Genomic DNA, 18,773 nt, shown 5'->3' with positions numbered 1-18,773 from the left:
ATGGGAGGGATAACAAGATACTTATATCAAATATACAGCTATCAGCCCAAAATACCCAGTGTTTGGTCATTAAGTTAAGGAGCAGGATTTAAGATTGTTGCAATATTAATTTAGTCAATTCGTAGTAAAAACAAACAACAAAAAAGCTTATCAGTGGGACATTTTAGAAAAATGTAATATTAGAAAAAGATAATATTTAAAACACAAGAGGATAAATATTAAGCTTATCAGACACTACCCCTATTATTAGATATTTCAGAATCTAAACACTTATGTACATGCACATTTTCTACAACGGATTATTTTTGTAGAATTCTACACTTCTGGGGGTTTTATGCATTGAATTATATACATACAGCATTAAAGTGAATTAAAAAAAGCATCTTTTAAAGTGGCCTTTTAATGCATCTCAATTCAGAAGGGCAGAAGAGTTTTATATACAAAATATTAGAGATTAATATTCCTGATTTTGAATTTGCTAAACATTTGAGGAATGGACATACTTGAGATCTTCTGAGTGAAGGTAAATGTTACAACATTCTCTTCATTGAGATTCTCTAGGTGTTGTTTTTCTTCTTGTAGTGCCATTCCAATCAAGTGCAAAACCTATATAAAAATCACTAATTTCAGACATTGTATCAAAAATCATTTTATACAATCCCCTAATGTCTATAAGGAACTAAAAACACTATATTGAGAGAAAAACAACTGAGTAAAAAGCAAAATTACAAGAAAGTGAACTTCATTTAGTAACTACCTACATTGTCTTTGCAACGTAGTTGTACCTGTGTTAATCCCAGGATATTAGAAAGAGACAAAGTGGGTGAGATAATTTATTGGACCAACTTCTGTTGGTGATAGAAACTTTCAAGCCACACAGAGACATGAGGAAGAGCTCTGTGTGGCTCGAAAACTTGTCTCTCTCACTAACAGAAGTTGGTCCAATAAAAGATATTACCTCACCCACCCTCTCTCTCTAAGATTGTCTTTGGCATATCTGTCTTAATTCTGAAAACTAAGTTTTTATTACTGTATCCAAGCCACAAAAAGTACTGTATACTACATGTGTGTTTCCAAGGTTTTGTATTCCTGTGTAGCAACTGTGAAGAAAAGGTTACTTATCTGCACAGTAACTGGAGTTCTTGGAGGTGTTGTCCCTGTCGATGCTCCACCTTAGGATGTGCATGCTACAGTCCGTTCTTGGAGACTTTTAGTTAGCAGTAGCCATGGGTCCAGAGGTCTGCACCTATGCCCTCATGCTCCAGTGCAAGGGTATATAAGGAGGGGCAGACCTGCCACCGCTCCATTCCTTCTCAACCAAAAACCCCAAAAGACTCTGCAGCAGATGGGAAGGCAATGATGGAGCAACGAGTGTGTCTGACCTGATGCAAGTTACAGGATGGCGTGTCCTCTGCCACTTGGCACTGAGTGACTCCCTGGGTCACACAGTGACCCAAGGATGGTACTGGAGTTGAAGAAGGCTTCTTAGAGAAGTCCTTGCTCCTCAAGGAGTCCTTTGGTCGAGAGGTCTCCGCCTCTGGTACCAACGATGACAGTGCTCTTTGATGCAGTTTGCTAGAAGACTTCTCGATGAGTGGTGTACCAGAAGTTGTCTTGGTCTATTGGCATCTTGGTCCAGGGGCCTGTAAAAGACTTTGCAGTACTCATATCAGGATGCGAAGTTTCCTAGTTCCCTGGCCTCAAAGGTGACTTTTCCCTTCTTCTGGAGTCTCTCTAGGGAATGTGGTTTCTTCCTTTTAGAATGTTTCATTTCCAAAGCTGGCCCATGGTCTCTGTTTACCAAGGTTGAAGACACCGGAACAGTCTGAGCAGCTGAGGCCAATGTACAGCGAGGAAGTAGGACCCCCCCACACCTCTTAAGAATACGCCATTAAGAGGAGCTTCTATCTATCTTTCCTCAGTTTCCTAGATCTGCTCTTAATCTGGAACAGACCTTGCACTTAGATGGGACATGGGACTCTATCTGAGGCACCTGAAATGCCCATCACTGAGGGGAACGAAGTGTGGCAGGTCTTGCAGGGTTGGAAACCCAGGATCTTTGGCATAATCTAACCAGGGAGAATGCAGACGAACAACAAAGGTGAAGAAGGCCCTAACCACAAAAAAAAAAACTGTCTGGGGACTGAGGGGAGGACCCCCCAAAAGCATAAGCCTGTGCTTAAACCAAATGAGAAACAAAGAACAAAATTAAATAAAACACTAAGAAAAAAATAAAGAATAAAGGCAGTAGCTGTGAAGCTAACATGGACACTACAATGCTCCATCTTGAGCCGAAGACATCTGTGAAGGAACTGGAGTGGCAGTGGCAGGTTTGCCCTCCCTACATATCCTTGATCAGAGCACAATGGTGTATCGCATGCAGGTGCAGGCCCTGCTAACTAAAAGTCTGTGATCAAGAATGCGTGGGAGCACATACATCCTAAGGTGAAGCACCCATAGTTATCCAGCTATTTACCAATTTATAAATGGTGCCGCATTAAACTAAAAATACAGACTGCCCCAACTGGCCATAAAATGGCCGAAATCAAGAGTTTAAAATAGATAAACCTATTAGTGAGCTCTGAAGCTTGTCAAACATACTGTCTCTGGCTAACATAGATTAAGTTCCAGAAAAGTCAGAGAAAGTTCTTCCACATGTCCTGGAGCATTCAATTCCAGGAATTAACAACAAGAGCAACCTAGTAAATTGTAACCACCTTGGGCCATTTATTAGACAAACAGTCACTAATCCTGAGTGTAACACTGCTGAAGATAATAAAGCGAAAGTGCAAAGCCCTGGGATCCTCCAACATAACCAAGGAACTAAAATGAATTAACTGGAAAACTATTAATTCAAGCCAAACTATCTGATAACTGTCAATATGATGGGTAACTGTCAATATGATGGGTAACTGTCAATATGATGGGTAACTGTCAATATGATGGGTAACTGTCAATATGATGGGTAACTGTCAATATGATGCAGTCTGTCACTGTTTGGGCAAAATTCTGCTCTCCAATACATGCATTCAACTTCCATTCACTTCAATGGGACTAATATGCAAATATCAGAGTAGAATTAGGCTCACATATTCAAATACTGACTATTAAACGTATGAAAAATGTGTTATTGAATTATGATTAAGGCTAAGATTTTGTCACGGTTATTTTAAGTAGAAGTCATGGACAGATGACAGGCAATAAACATAAATTCATGGAGCCCGTGAACTATCGGTGACTATTAAAAATAAGTGGGGGCAGGGCTAAATAGGGAGGATGAAAGGAGTCTCATGGGGGAAGGGGGAGACTGACAGGCCAAGACGCCCACCATTGCAGGGGACACCCCCAGCTCCAGCAGCCCCCAGCTCCAGAGCTGGCCGCAGCCCCCAGGCAGGGGCACACAGCCCCAGCTGCAGCACAATGCCCAGCAGAAGCCACAGGGCTGGCTGGGGCACAGCAGGGGAGGTGCAGCCCCAGCTCTGGAGCTGGCCGCAGCCAGCTGCTGCTGCCGGGTAGGGGCATGTGGCCCCAGCTGTAGCTCCTGGCAGAAGCCACGAGGCTGAGGTGCACAGCCCCAACTGCAGCACAGCCCCCGGCAGTAGCCACAGGAAGGGGGGGTACAGTGGGGGAAGGTGCAGCCGCAGTTCTGGAGCTGGCCACAGCCATGGAGCAGGGACGTGCAGACTCTGCTGCAGTCCCTCCACAAACCGTGGGGCAGGAGCTGCAGGATCCTGATTCTAGCCATCCAGCCCCAGTTGCAGCAGGGCAGGGGCACACAGTCCCGCCTCCAGCCCTGGCTTCAGCACAGCTGAAGCGGAAGAAGTCACATAGGTCCGGTATATTCATGGAATCCGTGACTGCCGTGACCTCCTTGACTAAATTGTAGCCTTAATTATGATTAAACTTCCTGACTCTTACGTTGTTAAGATTTCAATGTTATGGTTCCCACAGCAACTACATCTTGTCCCTCTAGCACATAGTTATTATTTTGTACAATATTATGGTGTGATATTCAGGTTTCAGAGTAGCAGCTGTGTTAGTCTGTATCCGCAAAAAGAAAAGGAGGACTTGTGGCACCTTAGAGACTAACCAATTTATTTGAGCATAAGCTTTCGTGAGATATAGCTCACTTCATCGGATGCTGTAGCTGTAGCTCACGAAAGCTTATGCTCAAATAAATTGGTTAGTCTCTAAGGTGCCACAAGTCCTCCTTTTCTTTTTATGTGATATTCAATTCAGTTCAAATTTATACACTGCATATTTTGAGTGCAAAGCATCATCAAAACAGAGTGAATTTTAAAAGCACAGTTGGGAAATTCAGTCTCAACATTCCAATAAAGACATGTATGATCTCAGAATCAAAAACATTTTCAAATGGTTAGAATTTTGAGCCCAATCCTACAGTCTTTAAATAAATGAGTAATCCTTATTTTTGCCAGTTAAGATTAAATTTTTATTTGTAAACTAATTTTTTTCATACATCAAAGACAAGGGCCCTCATGGGGGAATTAAGTCTATGCCAAGCTTGAAAATGTGTTTTTATTAAAAAAAGGCAATTATAAATTGACCGAGAATCTCAAAAGTCCCGTAACTGGAGAAAATTGCTTTTTAGTTTTGTTTGTGTGTCTCAAAATTTCATTCCGTTTGGTTTTTTTTTTTTGTTTTTTTGTTGTTGTTTTAAAAATCACATTTTTCAAAAAAGATTTACCTTTGAGTAGAGAACAAGCTTTCGATATTTCAACCCCCAAATGTACTGTTTTTTGAAAGTTACAGAATCTTGAAAATACAAGGTTGCAAGAGAAGGCAAATGCTTTCCCTACCATAAAATTAATTATTCTAACTAATCCAGACAGAATTCTTTCCTCCTACATATACAAATATATTTGAAATTGAGGCCACCTGTTAAAAATGTACCAAGAGCTCTAGAACCTGCTTCCCCTACCTGTGCTTTCATACTCAAAGATGATTTGCTGCATGCAATTCAAAACTAATACTAATTAACTAGGTGAAGACACTATGTGTTATTTTTCTAACTAACAGTAAGCTAGAAAAAAAATCCTCAATTTACATTTGATCTTCTACATTTTTCAGCTTAGCTCATTTGGCTGTTAAGATATTCCTGATGCCATTAAAGTTACCAGGATCTATACATAGATGTAAATATCAATACACTACAATGGATATTTCTACTCTAACACGTTCACAGACTTAAATGTCTATACATACCCTCTGCAGCATGGACTCAGACCAGGCATAGCTGTTATGTTCTACTGCCCACTGGAGTATTGTTCCCAAAATGCACAACATGACATCGGACTGGAGAATATTAATCAGGCTTGCAAAAAGAGGAGAGAGAGGAGGCAGAACAGGAGGTGGAAGTGCTGAAACAGAAATTCATTTGCTAAACATTAAAGCTTTTGAAACGTTCCCAATATCTATACAAATTTAGAACTTCTCTTAACAATTTAGTAGAATCTAAACCAATATACTGTACTATGTAATTGCTTGATAAGTTGTATTATTAGGTAAAGTACTTCATAAACCTAAAACCTACTTAACTGAATTATAAAAAAGCATTAAACAGAGACATGGAACAAAGGAAAGCATTAATTTCTGCACAAACGTTTTGCCTTACATTACTGGGGTAATGAAATGAAGTAAAAGCATTAATATATAAAACACTAAGAGTAGGCATTACAGATATTAGACCAATTTTTTTTTCTGAAAATAGGACACCTTTGTTTAACAAGAATTACTCTGAGTCAGAAAAGCAACTATGCTGCGGGGATAAGGAGTTCAGAAGGCTGGCTCCAAGACAGATTTAAATTCAAATCCTTGCTTACTGGGTTGGAGAAAAAGATTGCTTTTTGGCTACTCTAAAAGGTGGTGTTATTCTAATGCATAGCCTTTGAGTGTGAAAATAAGAGAAAATGGGGGCATCCATGGGAATACATATACCATACTTCCCCTCCCCTCTACTTCCCCAAGAAGTAATACCTGTATCTTCTCTGTTTTGTCTTTTCAGCTTTCTTTGTGCTTCCTCTGCCTGACAAAAGGAATGGTGCTAAGATTATTCCAAATCTGTACAAAGACACAAAGTGACTACACACACACACCCTCTACTTTCCTGGTTGTGTCCTTTCAATTTTTCCTTCTACCCCCATAATCTTTACATTAAAGACACTAGCAAAACTCACTGGAAATTACATTTATTACTTTCTTGCTTTATATTTTACTTTAAGTTACATTTGTATTTGATTATTTCACTGTTAGTGTTGCTCTAAGTTTTTCTTGTATTTTGATTCAATCTGGATTTATTTTAACACAACAATTTTGAGACAAATCAGAACTTCTATAAATCGGAACCACTGAAGTGGTGAACTCCATAAAACTGAATGGAAACTTATGACATCAAAGTATTTTTGGTACATTAAGACCCTAACCAAGCAATGAGTTCTGTGCAGGCAGACTCCTACACCTACATGAAGCTTCACTGATTTCAGTGGATCTCTGCACCTTGGTGAAGTGAGCTGTAGCCCACGAAAGCTTATGCTCAAATAAATTTGTTAGTCTCTAAGGTGCCACAAGTACTCCTGTTCTTTTCACTGGCATAGGGTTTCCTGTAGAATCAGAGTCAAATTTTCTAAACATGCTCTAGAAGAGTAAAGCTTTTTGTAAAATATTGGCTCATATTAGCCCTTAAAAGAAGAATACAGCTTTAGCAGCCAAGTACACAGAAGACCATGTCAGAAGTGATAAGTCTCTTGGTTTTTGTTAGTTACCTTAGATTGCTCTGCCCTTGAAAAGTGATAGAAATAGAGATTGAAATCCTTGGTGCATTCTGGTTTTAGTTCATACAATCCTCTGCCTGTTAATCCAGGTTTTCTATAAAGAAAGAACATACGTTAGTTAAACCATTGATATGAGCAACTTAATACTAAATTGGCATGATTAAAAATTGCTGCTCATGAAACATCCTAGGAATAAAACAGCAGAGGTGATACAGGTTATGAATGAGGCACCTGAGCAGAGCTGTGTGGGGAAATGCTTCGGCTCTAGCCTATGGTTTTACTCCCTTACATAAATAACTCGCATTCAATATTTTAAAATGAGATATCAGAATAAAAAGTAAAACATACTTGAAACAGGCAACGGCTTCAATTACACTTTCCATTCCAGTCTCTTTGTTCTCCTGCATGGAGTTGAAAAAAAAAAAAGAAATTATGCATAACCACATTAGTTATCTGATTAACTTCTTTCCTGCCATATCAAATACAGCACCAGGCACATGATGCAAAATATATGCAGTACTAAGTCATTCTTCTGGCACTTTCTACGTATGTGTTTTTTAGCAGTCAAACAAATTCAATGGTTTTTACAGTTTTATCTTAAAAGAGACCATGCCAATTTTAGAGTTACACTTCAGTCTTTTTTTTTTTTTAAAGCTACTATTATACAAGTTACACCTAAAATTACTGGAACTGAAAGATTAAAAAACAGAACTATTTTCTTTTGTTATTTTATGCATTTGACAGCGTCCTATGTATTGTCAGTTTCTTCTGTTTCTAAGAGCCTTTTATACAAATACAAGTGAGCAAAGTAAAAAATAGTAAAATGTGCTTGCAATCCCCCTTTCAAACTCCCCCACCAAAACAAAAACAAAAAAAACCAACACACCCGGCAGGACAACTCATGGTTAGAGAAGTACTTAAAGCATTTTTAAAAATTGATTAGATTTCAAGTTGCATGCAAGCATCCCCCCTTTAAGATGTGTTACAAAAACCAAACCAGACATTCAGACATTCTCTCTGGATCAGTAAATACTACCTTATTTAACTACTCAAGAATCACAAATGTAACTCATTTTAAATTCCAGGTTTTAATCTACTTTTACTTTCTCAAGTGATTCACAGAGATTGGAATCATCTTCATAAAAAAGTTTCTTTTTTAATCAATGAAAATTTATTACACAACTTGAAAGTAGGTCACAATTCTTCTGGAGTTTTCAGTTTTAAATTTTTTTTAAAGCCACATTTTAAAAACATTGGAAGAATTCTCTTTTTGCTATCTTATACAAGTATTTATCCAAGATTTACAATAATCAGTGTTTCTTCTTATCCAAGTACAGCGTTCCATTTTACAGTATGCTATATTGGGCATAATACCATGCAGTCTCAATTAGCCAAGAACTTTGGGGATGCTGAATACACCTAAGCTAATTGAAAGTTTATATTGTTGCAAGAGCTGCTCAGTAGGTTTTAAACCTGCAGTTAGGATCCTCTACTGACTATACATTCCAAGAGACAAGGTGGGTGAAGTAATCTCTTTTGTTGGATCAACTTCTGTTGGTGATATAGACAAGTTTTGAAGCCACACAGATCTCTTCTTCAGGTCTGGGAAAGGTACTCAGATGGTGAGCAAATGCACATCACCAGGTCTCCCAATTATGGACAGCATGAAGGCAGATGGCTGAGGAGTTCCTGATGCTCCACTCCTTCCTCTTCAATAGAATTTCCTTCTTCCACCACACAACTCTCCACCAACTGTTTGAGTAGCATTTATCTGAACTTGCCCATACCCTTATCTTACAGAGGAACACATTCCCAGCTTAAGGTATGGGACACAAGCCTGTTTCAGAAGATTCAGACACATAAGGTTTGGATACAGGTTACTTTGTACATATTTTTTTTTTAAAATTACTTACATCTTCTGGTAATGCTTTTACTAATTCACTGTGGGCCATGGGTCTGATGCTCAACTGATGGATAATTTCTCGCTTGATTTCATCTGTAGCATTTACCTGTCCTACTCCAGGACTAAATCTCTCTCCTGTAAAAATAAAAACAATTAATTAACATAATTATGAACACAATAATGAACATAAATTCATAATTACTCACTGAAAAACTAGTTTAAAATAAGTATTCTTATTCTCTTTCCCCGCATAGCCTCAGGGAAAGGGGCTTTCATGAACTCTGGCTCACCCACCACTCTTCCCAAGACACAAATTAAGCCAACCTAGTCTTGAGGCCCTGTATCTTTATGAGTATACGTCTAGAGAAGAATGACTGGAGTGAACACTTTTAGGGACTGGTAAATGTGACTCTTATGTCAGAAGGGCCACTGCTGAACAAAGAAGGGTCTTTCCTTTCTCCTAGGAAAGGATCATGAGGTGCAAGAAATGAGAGAACAGAAACAAACTCAAGTGGTCCACATGGCGATGTAAAATGCTACCAAGATGATCCAACTTGAAATGAATTGATTAAACACATCTTAACTTACCAACAATCATTATAATTAGATATAGCATTTCTTCTATAAGAGTATTATTCTGTTGAACTACATCCTGAATGAAAATAAATGGAGAAAAAATGAATAAACATTTTTTAGTTAACAACATATTTTAAAATATTTTTTGAAAATAGATTTTCTAGGATTTCAAACTGCAGCTTAAGGTCTGTTGCCCATGCTCACCCTTAAACCTATCAGTGCTAGTCATTTATTGAGATGCAGTAATAATTCTTTACACTCTTCTTAAATGCTAAACGTATGATCCATTATTAATTTGTGGTGTTACTTTAAAATTCCAGTTTATTTACACAAAACTGCACCCATAGCAAGTTTTGAGTGTGATTTTTTTTGTGTGCATTTCAATACCCAGATGCAAGTTTATGAGGCAAGGAACATCACAACATGCAAGTTTTTCGCCTCATGCAAACCGAGAATCTTGGTTTTGTTGAAGATTCTTCAACAATTTAAACATCTGTATGGAGGACTGGTTCTGTTTGTTTCTCGTTTTGTTTTTTAGAAACTAGGTAAAAGTTTGTGCATATCAACTTTGAAGGTGTTTATTTAATGGATTTTCTAATTAATGCATCATAACTTAATTTACAAAGTTTAGCACTTTCAAAACAGCTTCTCTTGTTTCCCGAGTTCACTTGTGTTAACCCACGTCAGATATGAACATAAGAATGGCCCTACTGGGTCAGACCAAGGATCCATCTAGCCCAGTATCTTGTCTTCCAACAGTGGCCAGTGCCTGGTGCCCCAGAGGGAATGAACAGAACAGGTAATCATCAAGTGATCCATCCCCTGTCGCTCATTCCCAGCTTCTGGCAAACAGAGGCTAGGGACACTATTTCTGCCATGGTATTATTTTGAGTAATAACCACTGTTTCTGCCAGATTCTCCCTCTGGAATCCAACATCATCACTTTTCTCTAACCAGACTGCTGTTGAACGACATGAGAAACTGTCTCTTCACCAAGAGTCCAGTGTAATGTCTTCGCAGAACATCAGAACCTGATTAGCCAGAGTGAGACAACAATAGTGGTATGACATTTTAAATCTACATTTTAAAACCACCCAAGAGCTCCTCATAAGGGGAAATTTCTGCTTTAGTGCTACATGGCCCAGGAATCAAAACTTCCACACTCCTTTCAATGCCGTTACTTTGTCATTCTAAGGCTATTTCTACACTTCGCAACTTACAACGGCACAGCTGTGCCACTGCAGCCACACCATTGTAAGGTGCACCGTGTAGCCTCTCTTTGTAGCCAGGAGAGAGCTCTCTTGGCGACAAAATAAAACCACCTCCAATGAAGGGCAGTAGCTCCATCACCAGGGGCAGTGGGGTTTTTTTTCACACCCCTGAGTGACAGACATTTTAATGACAAAAGTGCCAGGGTAGACAAGGCCCTAGACTATTAAATTGTAGGGTTTTTTTGTAGTCATCTGTTTACCATTAAGAGTTTAAAAAAAAATTTTTTAGCAGTTTTTCCCATTTAAAAAATGACAAAAATATTTAAAAAAAAAAAAAAAAAAAGAGTACCTTATTGGTATTTTCAGTATTAAATCTTTTGCCATAGTCTGGAGTGCTAAATATTTGATAAAGTTCAAAGCGACTCAGCATTATCATCAGGAAATGGTTTGGATCCATCATGGACACACCTGTCTATTTAAAAAAAAGTTCAAGGGAAAAACAGAAAAAGTTTATTACACATGTACAAAAGTGAACAGGTGGAATTATGGGGTGGATGGATATTATGCACAAAGTACCATATTTGTTCATAGTATATTCCTTATGGAATTTATTTTTCTCCATACAAACTTAAATTACTCATATAGGCACCAATCCTGCAAGTGATGCCAGAGAGGTGTACAGGTTTGCCTGAACAGAGTCTCTTGCAAGACCAGGGCTGTTTTCCTTTTGGTTTTTACCAGACAGTTGAAATGCAAGATTTGAATTAACAACTTCGTGAGGCCCTAATCGTGGACAGGACCCCATAGGACTTGGTGCTTTAAAAACAGAGACTCAGTCCCTACCCCAAAAAAGTTACAACTTAAGATCTTTCGCAAACGTGTTATAAATAAAATCCATACAAGCTAAATTTTCAGTTCTTAGGCTTATCTCATCACTATCTTTTTGTTTCTGCCACCCCAATTTGTGAAACTAAGAAGTACTGTGGATCATTGAATATGCCTATATAAATGAAGTTTTTACTTATTTAAAAATAATTCCTCCCCAAAAAACTTGGTAAATGAAGACTTTCCAAGCTTTCCCTGATAAGAAAATAATATTATAAAAAAAAGAATACTGGTTTAAAATGTGATAACATTCCTTTCCCCATCAATCTACAGTTTAAGAAAAAATGAGGACCAGGATCCATAATTGCCTAACATTATCTATTTGAATAACCTGGACCTATCTGAAAAAATAAAATAATCTATGGGTGAATGATTGTGTTAGAACCCCTGAGAACTCCTGTACTCAACCCTGGAATATGCCATATCCCTCTGCTGATGTTCACTGAAAAGGACTGTGGATAACTCAAAACTCTGTAATGTCACAACTGCTCACCTTGCTTGGTTTCCTTCAGGAGAACAGGGGACCTTTTCTGGTCCCCCATTTGGAACAGCTGCTTCATCATGCCTCGGGACAAGTAAGCGCAGCATAGCCATCAGCTCCAATTTTTACTGATCAGCAGCAAACGAACCTAGCTCAGAAACCCATCTTTCCTGAACTGTTCATAATTCATGCTAGCTATTTGGCTTTACCTATGACAGATGAGCAAATCTTCTCTTGGCTTTTAGTTTAATGATAGAAAGATTTAGGTCCTTGAAAAGCCCCTTTTAAAAATACTTACATATACACTATCATGCTAATCGCGAATGAGAAACCACCACGCCTGGCTGAGCTGTATCAAATGAGAGTTTTTTAACACCAAGTTGTTAAGATGGAGTCTACACCGCCAAGATTATGACATGGAAGTAACTCACTTTAAGAGGAGCACAAATGCAATAGCAGATGCTTTGTCCTGAAAGTAGTGCACAATAGCACAAACATCTCTAGACCACTGGACAAGTGATCTCCCTCAGTTTCTTCTTGAAGGGAGGGAGTGAGAAGTGGAGAATGTGTAACATGTCTGCATTTTTATAAAAAATACGCACGACTCCGTTTCCCCACTCACTTATGTATTGTGACCCTCTAGGACTTATGGGGTTAAATCCTTCTCTGGGACAGGGGAATAAGAGATGGGTGTTGATCATTCATTCATTCCAATTCAAACATGCCTATGTGATCAAGAACTGTCAATATGTAAATGGATTTAAATTGGAGATACAATAAAAGATCAACAAAGGGCATTAACTTCTAGTGACGGGAAGGCAAAACGGAGTGACTGGAAGTCAGAGCACACTGTGATAAGAACTTTGCTGCTCAGTATCGGAGAAGAGATGAAATCCTGGATATTGGGGGCCAAAGAGGCAGGTATTGCTGCCAACATAAACACAAGTAAGCTTTTTTTTCCATCCCAACTTAAGGACCCTAAAAAATGGTATTCCAGTTGACTAATAAAAGCAGTCTTGTTTTGAAAAGACTGCCTTGTGTCACTGCAAACATCTGCAAGTCACATAGCTCCCAAAAGGGTAAAGACTCCATAAGAACATAAGAATGGCCCTAGTGGGTCAGACCAAAGGTCCATCTAGCCCAGTATCCTGTCTTCTGACAGTGGCCAGTGCCAGGTGCCCCAGAGGGAATGAACAGAATAGGTAATCATCAAGTGATCCATCCCCTGTTGCTCATTCCAGTTTCTGTCCTTTTGGGCTTGCTGAAGGAACCACATGAAGAAACAGCCGTGCTGGAGCCAGAGGGACCAGTCTTGTAGTAGCCTAGCACAGAAGGGGAATGCTCCCACAACGATTATAAAGATTGGAAGCACACTTGCCCTCTGGATCTGTGCGAGGGTGTGGCTTTAACAGATATGGAAACAGCAAGAGTCAGAAAGAAATGAAATCTCTACCAGAAGAAGTAGTGAGGGCAATGATCCACATGCTCCCTCTGCTTCCCCCGTCATTTGTCTTCAGCACACTTGTGGGGTTCATGCTTCTCTTTCACCTTCCCCATCTTCCTTGTGCTGCAGGGAGGGGTGAAAGATACTGAATGCTGCATCCAGGCAACAGAGCCTGTCCCTCATGCCATTGCTGCATTGAGTGGTGGAGATTTAATGGGACCTGGTGATTCACTCCAGCCAAGAAGAGCTGGAGCAGAAGATAAATCACTACAGTTTGCTGAACAAGTGAGCAGCCATTTCACGCTGCCTGTCAGCCCCACCTTTCCCACCATTAAGCTAGTATGATGGATCTCCTTCGATCCTGGGGGCTGATCACCAGTTTGGGATACGGAAGGGATTTTTACCATATGGCAAAAGTGGGAAACTGCTGCATGGGTTATCACCTTCCATTCAGGATCTTGGAAGCTGAATTTTAGGGTTTAGAATTACAATCAATCATCACAACTTGGACAGGTTCCATGGAGATGGTTCAGAAAATGTTTAATCTGAGGTCTCTAATTCTGTGGGTTGCCTGGGCATTGGTCATGGGCACAGTTGGGCATGGTGAGGTAGTATGCCCCAGTTTGTCATACAGCATGTGGCTCCACCCATCTCTCCTATCCGTAGCAGAGAGGATGACAGAAAGGCAGGACTCCAGCTTCCAGTTAGGGTCCCTGGGCAGGCCTGACAGCATACAAAGCCTGCCCTCAGGTCTGTAGTACCTGGGATCACTGGTACTAATTGAGGTCTGCACTGCAACCACTCCACTGGGTAGTTTGGAATGGTTACCTCAATTGGGTAGTAGTTTTAAATACAGTTTCGGCCTGTGTGTTTAACATACTATGGCTATGGTTTCCATATCTACATCAATACACAGGGAGAAAGAAGAGCAGGGAGAGCCATGGCCAAACCAGCCACCTGAGCTCCAACAGCCCTGGTACAAGAAGAGCCACACTGGCTTCTCCTTGCTCTCAGAGCTCCCTTTAATGCAACACAAAGGACAGAGGAACAACAGGCTGTGTTCTCCTCGACACAAACCCCCATCTCAGTCCTTCTCCCCATTCAGGGGACTTGTGGGGGAGGAGGAGGAGGAAGAGGAAGATGCTTGTTTCCCAATTCATAGAGAGGCTGGGGCATTAAAGAGTAGAGGGACATCTCTAGTATGGATGTTTGTTCTCCACCTTGCCTATCATCCAGCTAAATACCTTTGGAAAGGATGGAAGGCGTCCATTGATTCTTATCGTGCTTGGCTCTATCAATTCAGGGTTTAGGGGTGCAGCTACTACCACACACCTTCCACTAACTACAGGGACCCTGGCTCTACTGCTGCCAGAAGGCAGCTTTAAGGGCAGAGCTTAGGATCAGGGATTTTTGGGGACCCTAAACACTCTTAAATTCTTGCAAAGAGAATATTTTAAATTAGATTAACATTGGGCAAATACAGGCCTTAACACTTCTCTCTAACCTGAAGTGGGGATCAAAAATAGAGCTGCTCTTGAATATTCATCTTAATGTTAATCTAGATGACAAAATTAGGGCCTTATCTTCTGAAGTGATGAGCAGCTCAATATCTTGTCGGGTCAGGCCTGTTGTGTTTACCGTTGTGATAGAGGACAAAACCAAAATCCAAGACTTCCAAATAAAATTTTACTTATAGAATTGATTTATGTATATGCATCTCTATGATTAAAATACCGCATTAAGGAGATACCATCTTGCAAATCATGTGTCTGAAAATTTTGTACTTTCTATACTTACAAGTAACAAATGATTATGATAACAGAGTTGCCAACCCCAAATGTTCAAAAATCATGAGTCAGAGCCAAAAAAATCATGGAATGGTCTTAAAAATGAGATTTTAGAAATAAATTTGGGGTTGCATTCTGGTTTTTGAGCTTTTATTATTCAAGCTTCTCTTTTTAATCATGAGGGTGAGATTTTTTATTTTTATTTTTTTAAAATGATGCTGAGATTTAAATAATCAGGATCAGGGTTTAAGAAAAAACACCAGATATTATGAGACTCATGAAAATTGCAAGAGTTGGTAACACTGATAATTGAAAGAAGCCAGATTGAAATGTTTTCTCCCCAGTCTTTCAGTTTGTTTACTTAGTTCATCTGACAGCTCTACAGAATAGTCAGTTTCACAGTTCCCCCTAAATGATATGTTCCTCCCTTGAAAAAGACAATTTAAACACAAAAGGGGAGAACTGAAACCCCAATAAAAAAATGTGAAGAAGTTAAAAATTCAGGACATACAATATTAAGGTTTCTCTATCAATATACATATATAACATATAACACAAAGAAGCGATTACCTGAAGCATTATTATATCTTTATCAAACATCTCCCGTCTGCATTTCACATTATGATAGTAATAGATCTGAAAAATAATGCATTTTATTAATAAATTCTCCTCCTGCTCTGAAAATGCTTTCTTTAGTCAATGGAGAAACTAACTCTGTCTCATGATAGAGGATTAGAGAAAAAGGGATGAATTAGCCAATGGATTAGAGGAATGCCTGAAAAATCAAATGCACATTGGATACCTACGTACCTTTGACTCACTGTGAGGTAATATACCTGAAGATAGTTAAAGAGGGAACTGGAACAACCCATATATCTAGGTTGCCTAATATTTTCCATTAGGAAAGACTCCTGATCTCTTTTGAAAAATTTTAACACCCTCATTTGTTTGCCATTGTTTGAAATTCACCAGTGAGAAAGTCCTGTGGCCAAAAAAGTGTCTTTTCTTTCTCCCATGACATTCAGTTCAGGTTGGTTGACAGACACTTTTGAGAACTGCCATTTCGCTTCTACTGAGTGCATGCCCAAACAATTTAACAGCATGCCCAAACAATTTAACACGAATATTTTAATTTAAGTCTGCCTCACAATACGCCCAAAGCAGCAGCACCAAACACAATGTACAGGAAACCCAAGGAACAGACACCCTCTCCGGGAACTTTTGGGGGGTGGGCCAGCGTCACAGACTTACCAGGTTCCCCCCAGCAACCCCAGAACTCACTACATGGCTCCAGCGGACCCCCTCTCTCTAGGGACATCACATGGGGAAGGACCTCCCTCAACTCCGGGGTGGGGGGAGGGAGAGAGATCTGGATGAGGCTCTCCCTGAACCCCGTTCCCACTCAGATGTCCATTTCTACCCCAAATCTCCAGGAAAACAGCCTTCTCCTCCAGATAACTAGCTCAAGCTGTGCTGCAATGCTGAAGATTCAGGGTTCAAACCCTAGTGATGATGCACAGTGGACCAGTTGTTATAGTTGCACATAACAGAACTTGCTTTTACCTTTTTCCTTAAAATAAATAAATAAATAAATAAAAATACATTCCAAAAGCCATATGCTAAAAGAACACTGCAAAGTCAAGCACATGAAAGTTAGGAACAGCCAGAACTTAGGCTGCCCCTTGTGGAGAAGAGACCTCAATATTGATGCAAAAACTATATTAATAAAATTATAACTTACTATTTTAAAGTAGTTACAAACTTATTTGCACCTTTTCTGAATGTTGAGAGATAGCTACAATACTGTTATAGCCAGGATCTTGGAAATATAACAATAGGTATATTTAGCTACTTATGTTACAAAACGTTAAATTTCTGCAACATCTCTCTTTTATGAACAGAAGTTGGTCCAATAAAAGGCACTCTCTCATCTACCTTGTATATCTAAAGTTAACCAAAGGAATTTCAGAAAGTTTCTGCTTCTGTCTCCCAAGGAGAAGCATACCTCAAGAAGGCAGAAAATGCAAAACATATATGTTTGAAGTAGAGGGTATGTTAAGGTGTATTATCAGTAGTAGGGACTGTTGATCAGTAGGATGAGTTAGAGCAATAAACGAAGGCATACGAGCAGGTCTATTAGCCTGATCTGTGCAAAGAAAACCTCAGTTAAAGCCACACATGGAATTCTAGAAATAATCTAATTGAAATTAATTTTATAATTACTCTGAAAACTTCATTCGGATAAGCCGCTAAGAAAAACATGTATGGCTGGAAGTATTTTAAGTGTTCAAATGCTTAAGATGGCAAACTTATTCTGAAATGTATATTTGGTATCTAAATGAAATGTTCATGTAACAACTGCCTGATATTATTATATAAATAGTAACTTGTTTTATGTACAAATACAGAAAGGTAATTTGATGCTATAACTGGTTACTAATATAAGAAGTAATTTAAGTACAGAATATGGATATGGTTGGAAATTAGTTAGTTACTGGCATTAGGTTCAAACAACTCAATCTACTCAGGAAGATGAGCAAAATCATTAATCCAAAAATTGTCATACAGAAGACACAATTTAAACAGACTTTTAAGAGTTACTTAATTTTAAAAGATTGTTTTGAGAACTGAAAATTTCCAATACAAAGAACCGGAGTGTTTGGGAGTTTTTGAAAACAGATTTTCATTTCCTGTCAAATTCTAATAAAAGTTAAATAATCTCTCAGAAAATGGAGTGAATAAAAAAGAAAAAACTAGCTTTGAAAGTTGTCTGATGTTTTCCTGCCACAAGAAAAAAAATGCAATTAAAGAAATGTTGCATACTCATTAATAAACTACATATTCATAAGAACAAGGACCATCCACAAAGGCATGGAGCCAGTGAAAAGAGTGACAGCACTGAACTTGAATCTAAACAAGCCTGAAAAAGGAGTGTTTTCCTATATCATCATGAAAATAGGAGAAAGGATATAAAAGATCTTAAGTGGGCACACCACCCACGCACTTCCAGCTACTCTTTTTAGACAGCAAGTACACCACAACTCATGCTTTCCATCTCCACAAGCAAGCTGCCACAGGCAGATAAGAAAGAGAGAAAACTCAGGAGGAAACCAACCAAGGAAAACCCTTCCACAACTTCAACATGGATTGGCGAGAGGAAGTTAATTCAGACACTATATTTAAAACTTATGTGTACTGAAATGCTATTGTAACTTAAAGGACTAATAGTTTCTCTTGTTAATCACCAAGTTGTTAGTATGTGTACTCCTGGAGAGAAGACAGGGGCTAAACTTCAGTAAGCAGAGAAATAGGGGGATTTAACATTCTTAATGACAGGTTTCAGAGTAACAGCCGTGTTAGTCTGTATTCGCAAAAAGAAAAGGAGTACTTGTGGCACCTTAGAGACGAACCAATTTATTTGAGCATGAGCTTTCGTGAGCTACAGCTCACTTCATCGGATGCATACCGTGGAAACTGCAGCAGACTTTATATACACACAGAGAATATGAAACAATACCTCCTCCCACCCCACTGTCCTGCTGGTAATAGCTTATCTAAAGTGATCATCAAGTTGGGCCATTTCCAGCACAAATCCAGGTTTTCTCACCCTCCACCCCCCCAACACAAAATTCACTCTCCTGCTGGTGATAGCCCATCCAAAGTGACAACTCTCTACACAATGTGCATGATAATCA

At 39.1% G+C, this 18,773-nt stretch overlaps 1 protein-coding gene across 8 annotated transcripts in view; it reads right to left on the bottom strand.

The window, feature by feature from the left end:
- Nucleotides 1–18,773, bottom strand: part of UBR2 (ubiquitin protein ligase E3 component n-recognin 2) — a 124,526-nt gene that overhangs the window by 56,965 nt on the left and 48,788 nt on the right. For 6 of the 8 annotated variants that reach the window (XM_077813828.1, XM_077813827.1, XM_077813826.1 and 3 more), the window contains 9 exons: nt 15,649–15,714; nt 10,831–10,953; nt 9,283–9,346; nt 8,705–8,829; nt 7,140–7,192; nt 6,783–6,885; nt 5,998–6,046; nt 5,227–5,381; nt 504–606 (listed from right to left, as the gene is read on the bottom strand). In XM_077813828.1, the coding sequence (XP_077669954.1) occupies nt 504–606; nt 5,227–5,381; nt 5,998–6,046; nt 6,783–6,885; nt 7,140–7,192; nt 8,705–8,829; nt 9,283–9,346; nt 10,831–10,953; nt 15,649–15,714 (841 nt within the window). Of the gene's footprint in view, nt 1–503; nt 607–993; nt 1,644–5,226; nt 5,382–5,997; nt 6,047–6,782; nt 6,886–7,139; nt 7,193–8,704; nt 8,830–9,282; nt 9,347–10,830; nt 10,954–15,648; nt 15,715–18,773 lie in introns of those variants that run through there. The other 2 variants (XM_077813832.1, XM_077813833.1) reach the window with 2 other exon arrangements.

The sequence above is a fragment of the Eretmochelys imbricata genome, chromosome 3, assembly GCF_965152235.1.
Source record: "Eretmochelys imbricata isolate rEreImb1 chromosome 3, rEreImb1.hap1, whole genome shotgun sequence".
Classification (NCBI taxonomy): Eukaryota; Metazoa; Chordata; order Testudines; family Cheloniidae; genus Eretmochelys; species Eretmochelys imbricata.
The sequence above is the reverse complement of the archived record's forward strand: the minus strand, read 5'-3'. Positions and strand labels throughout refer to the sequence as shown.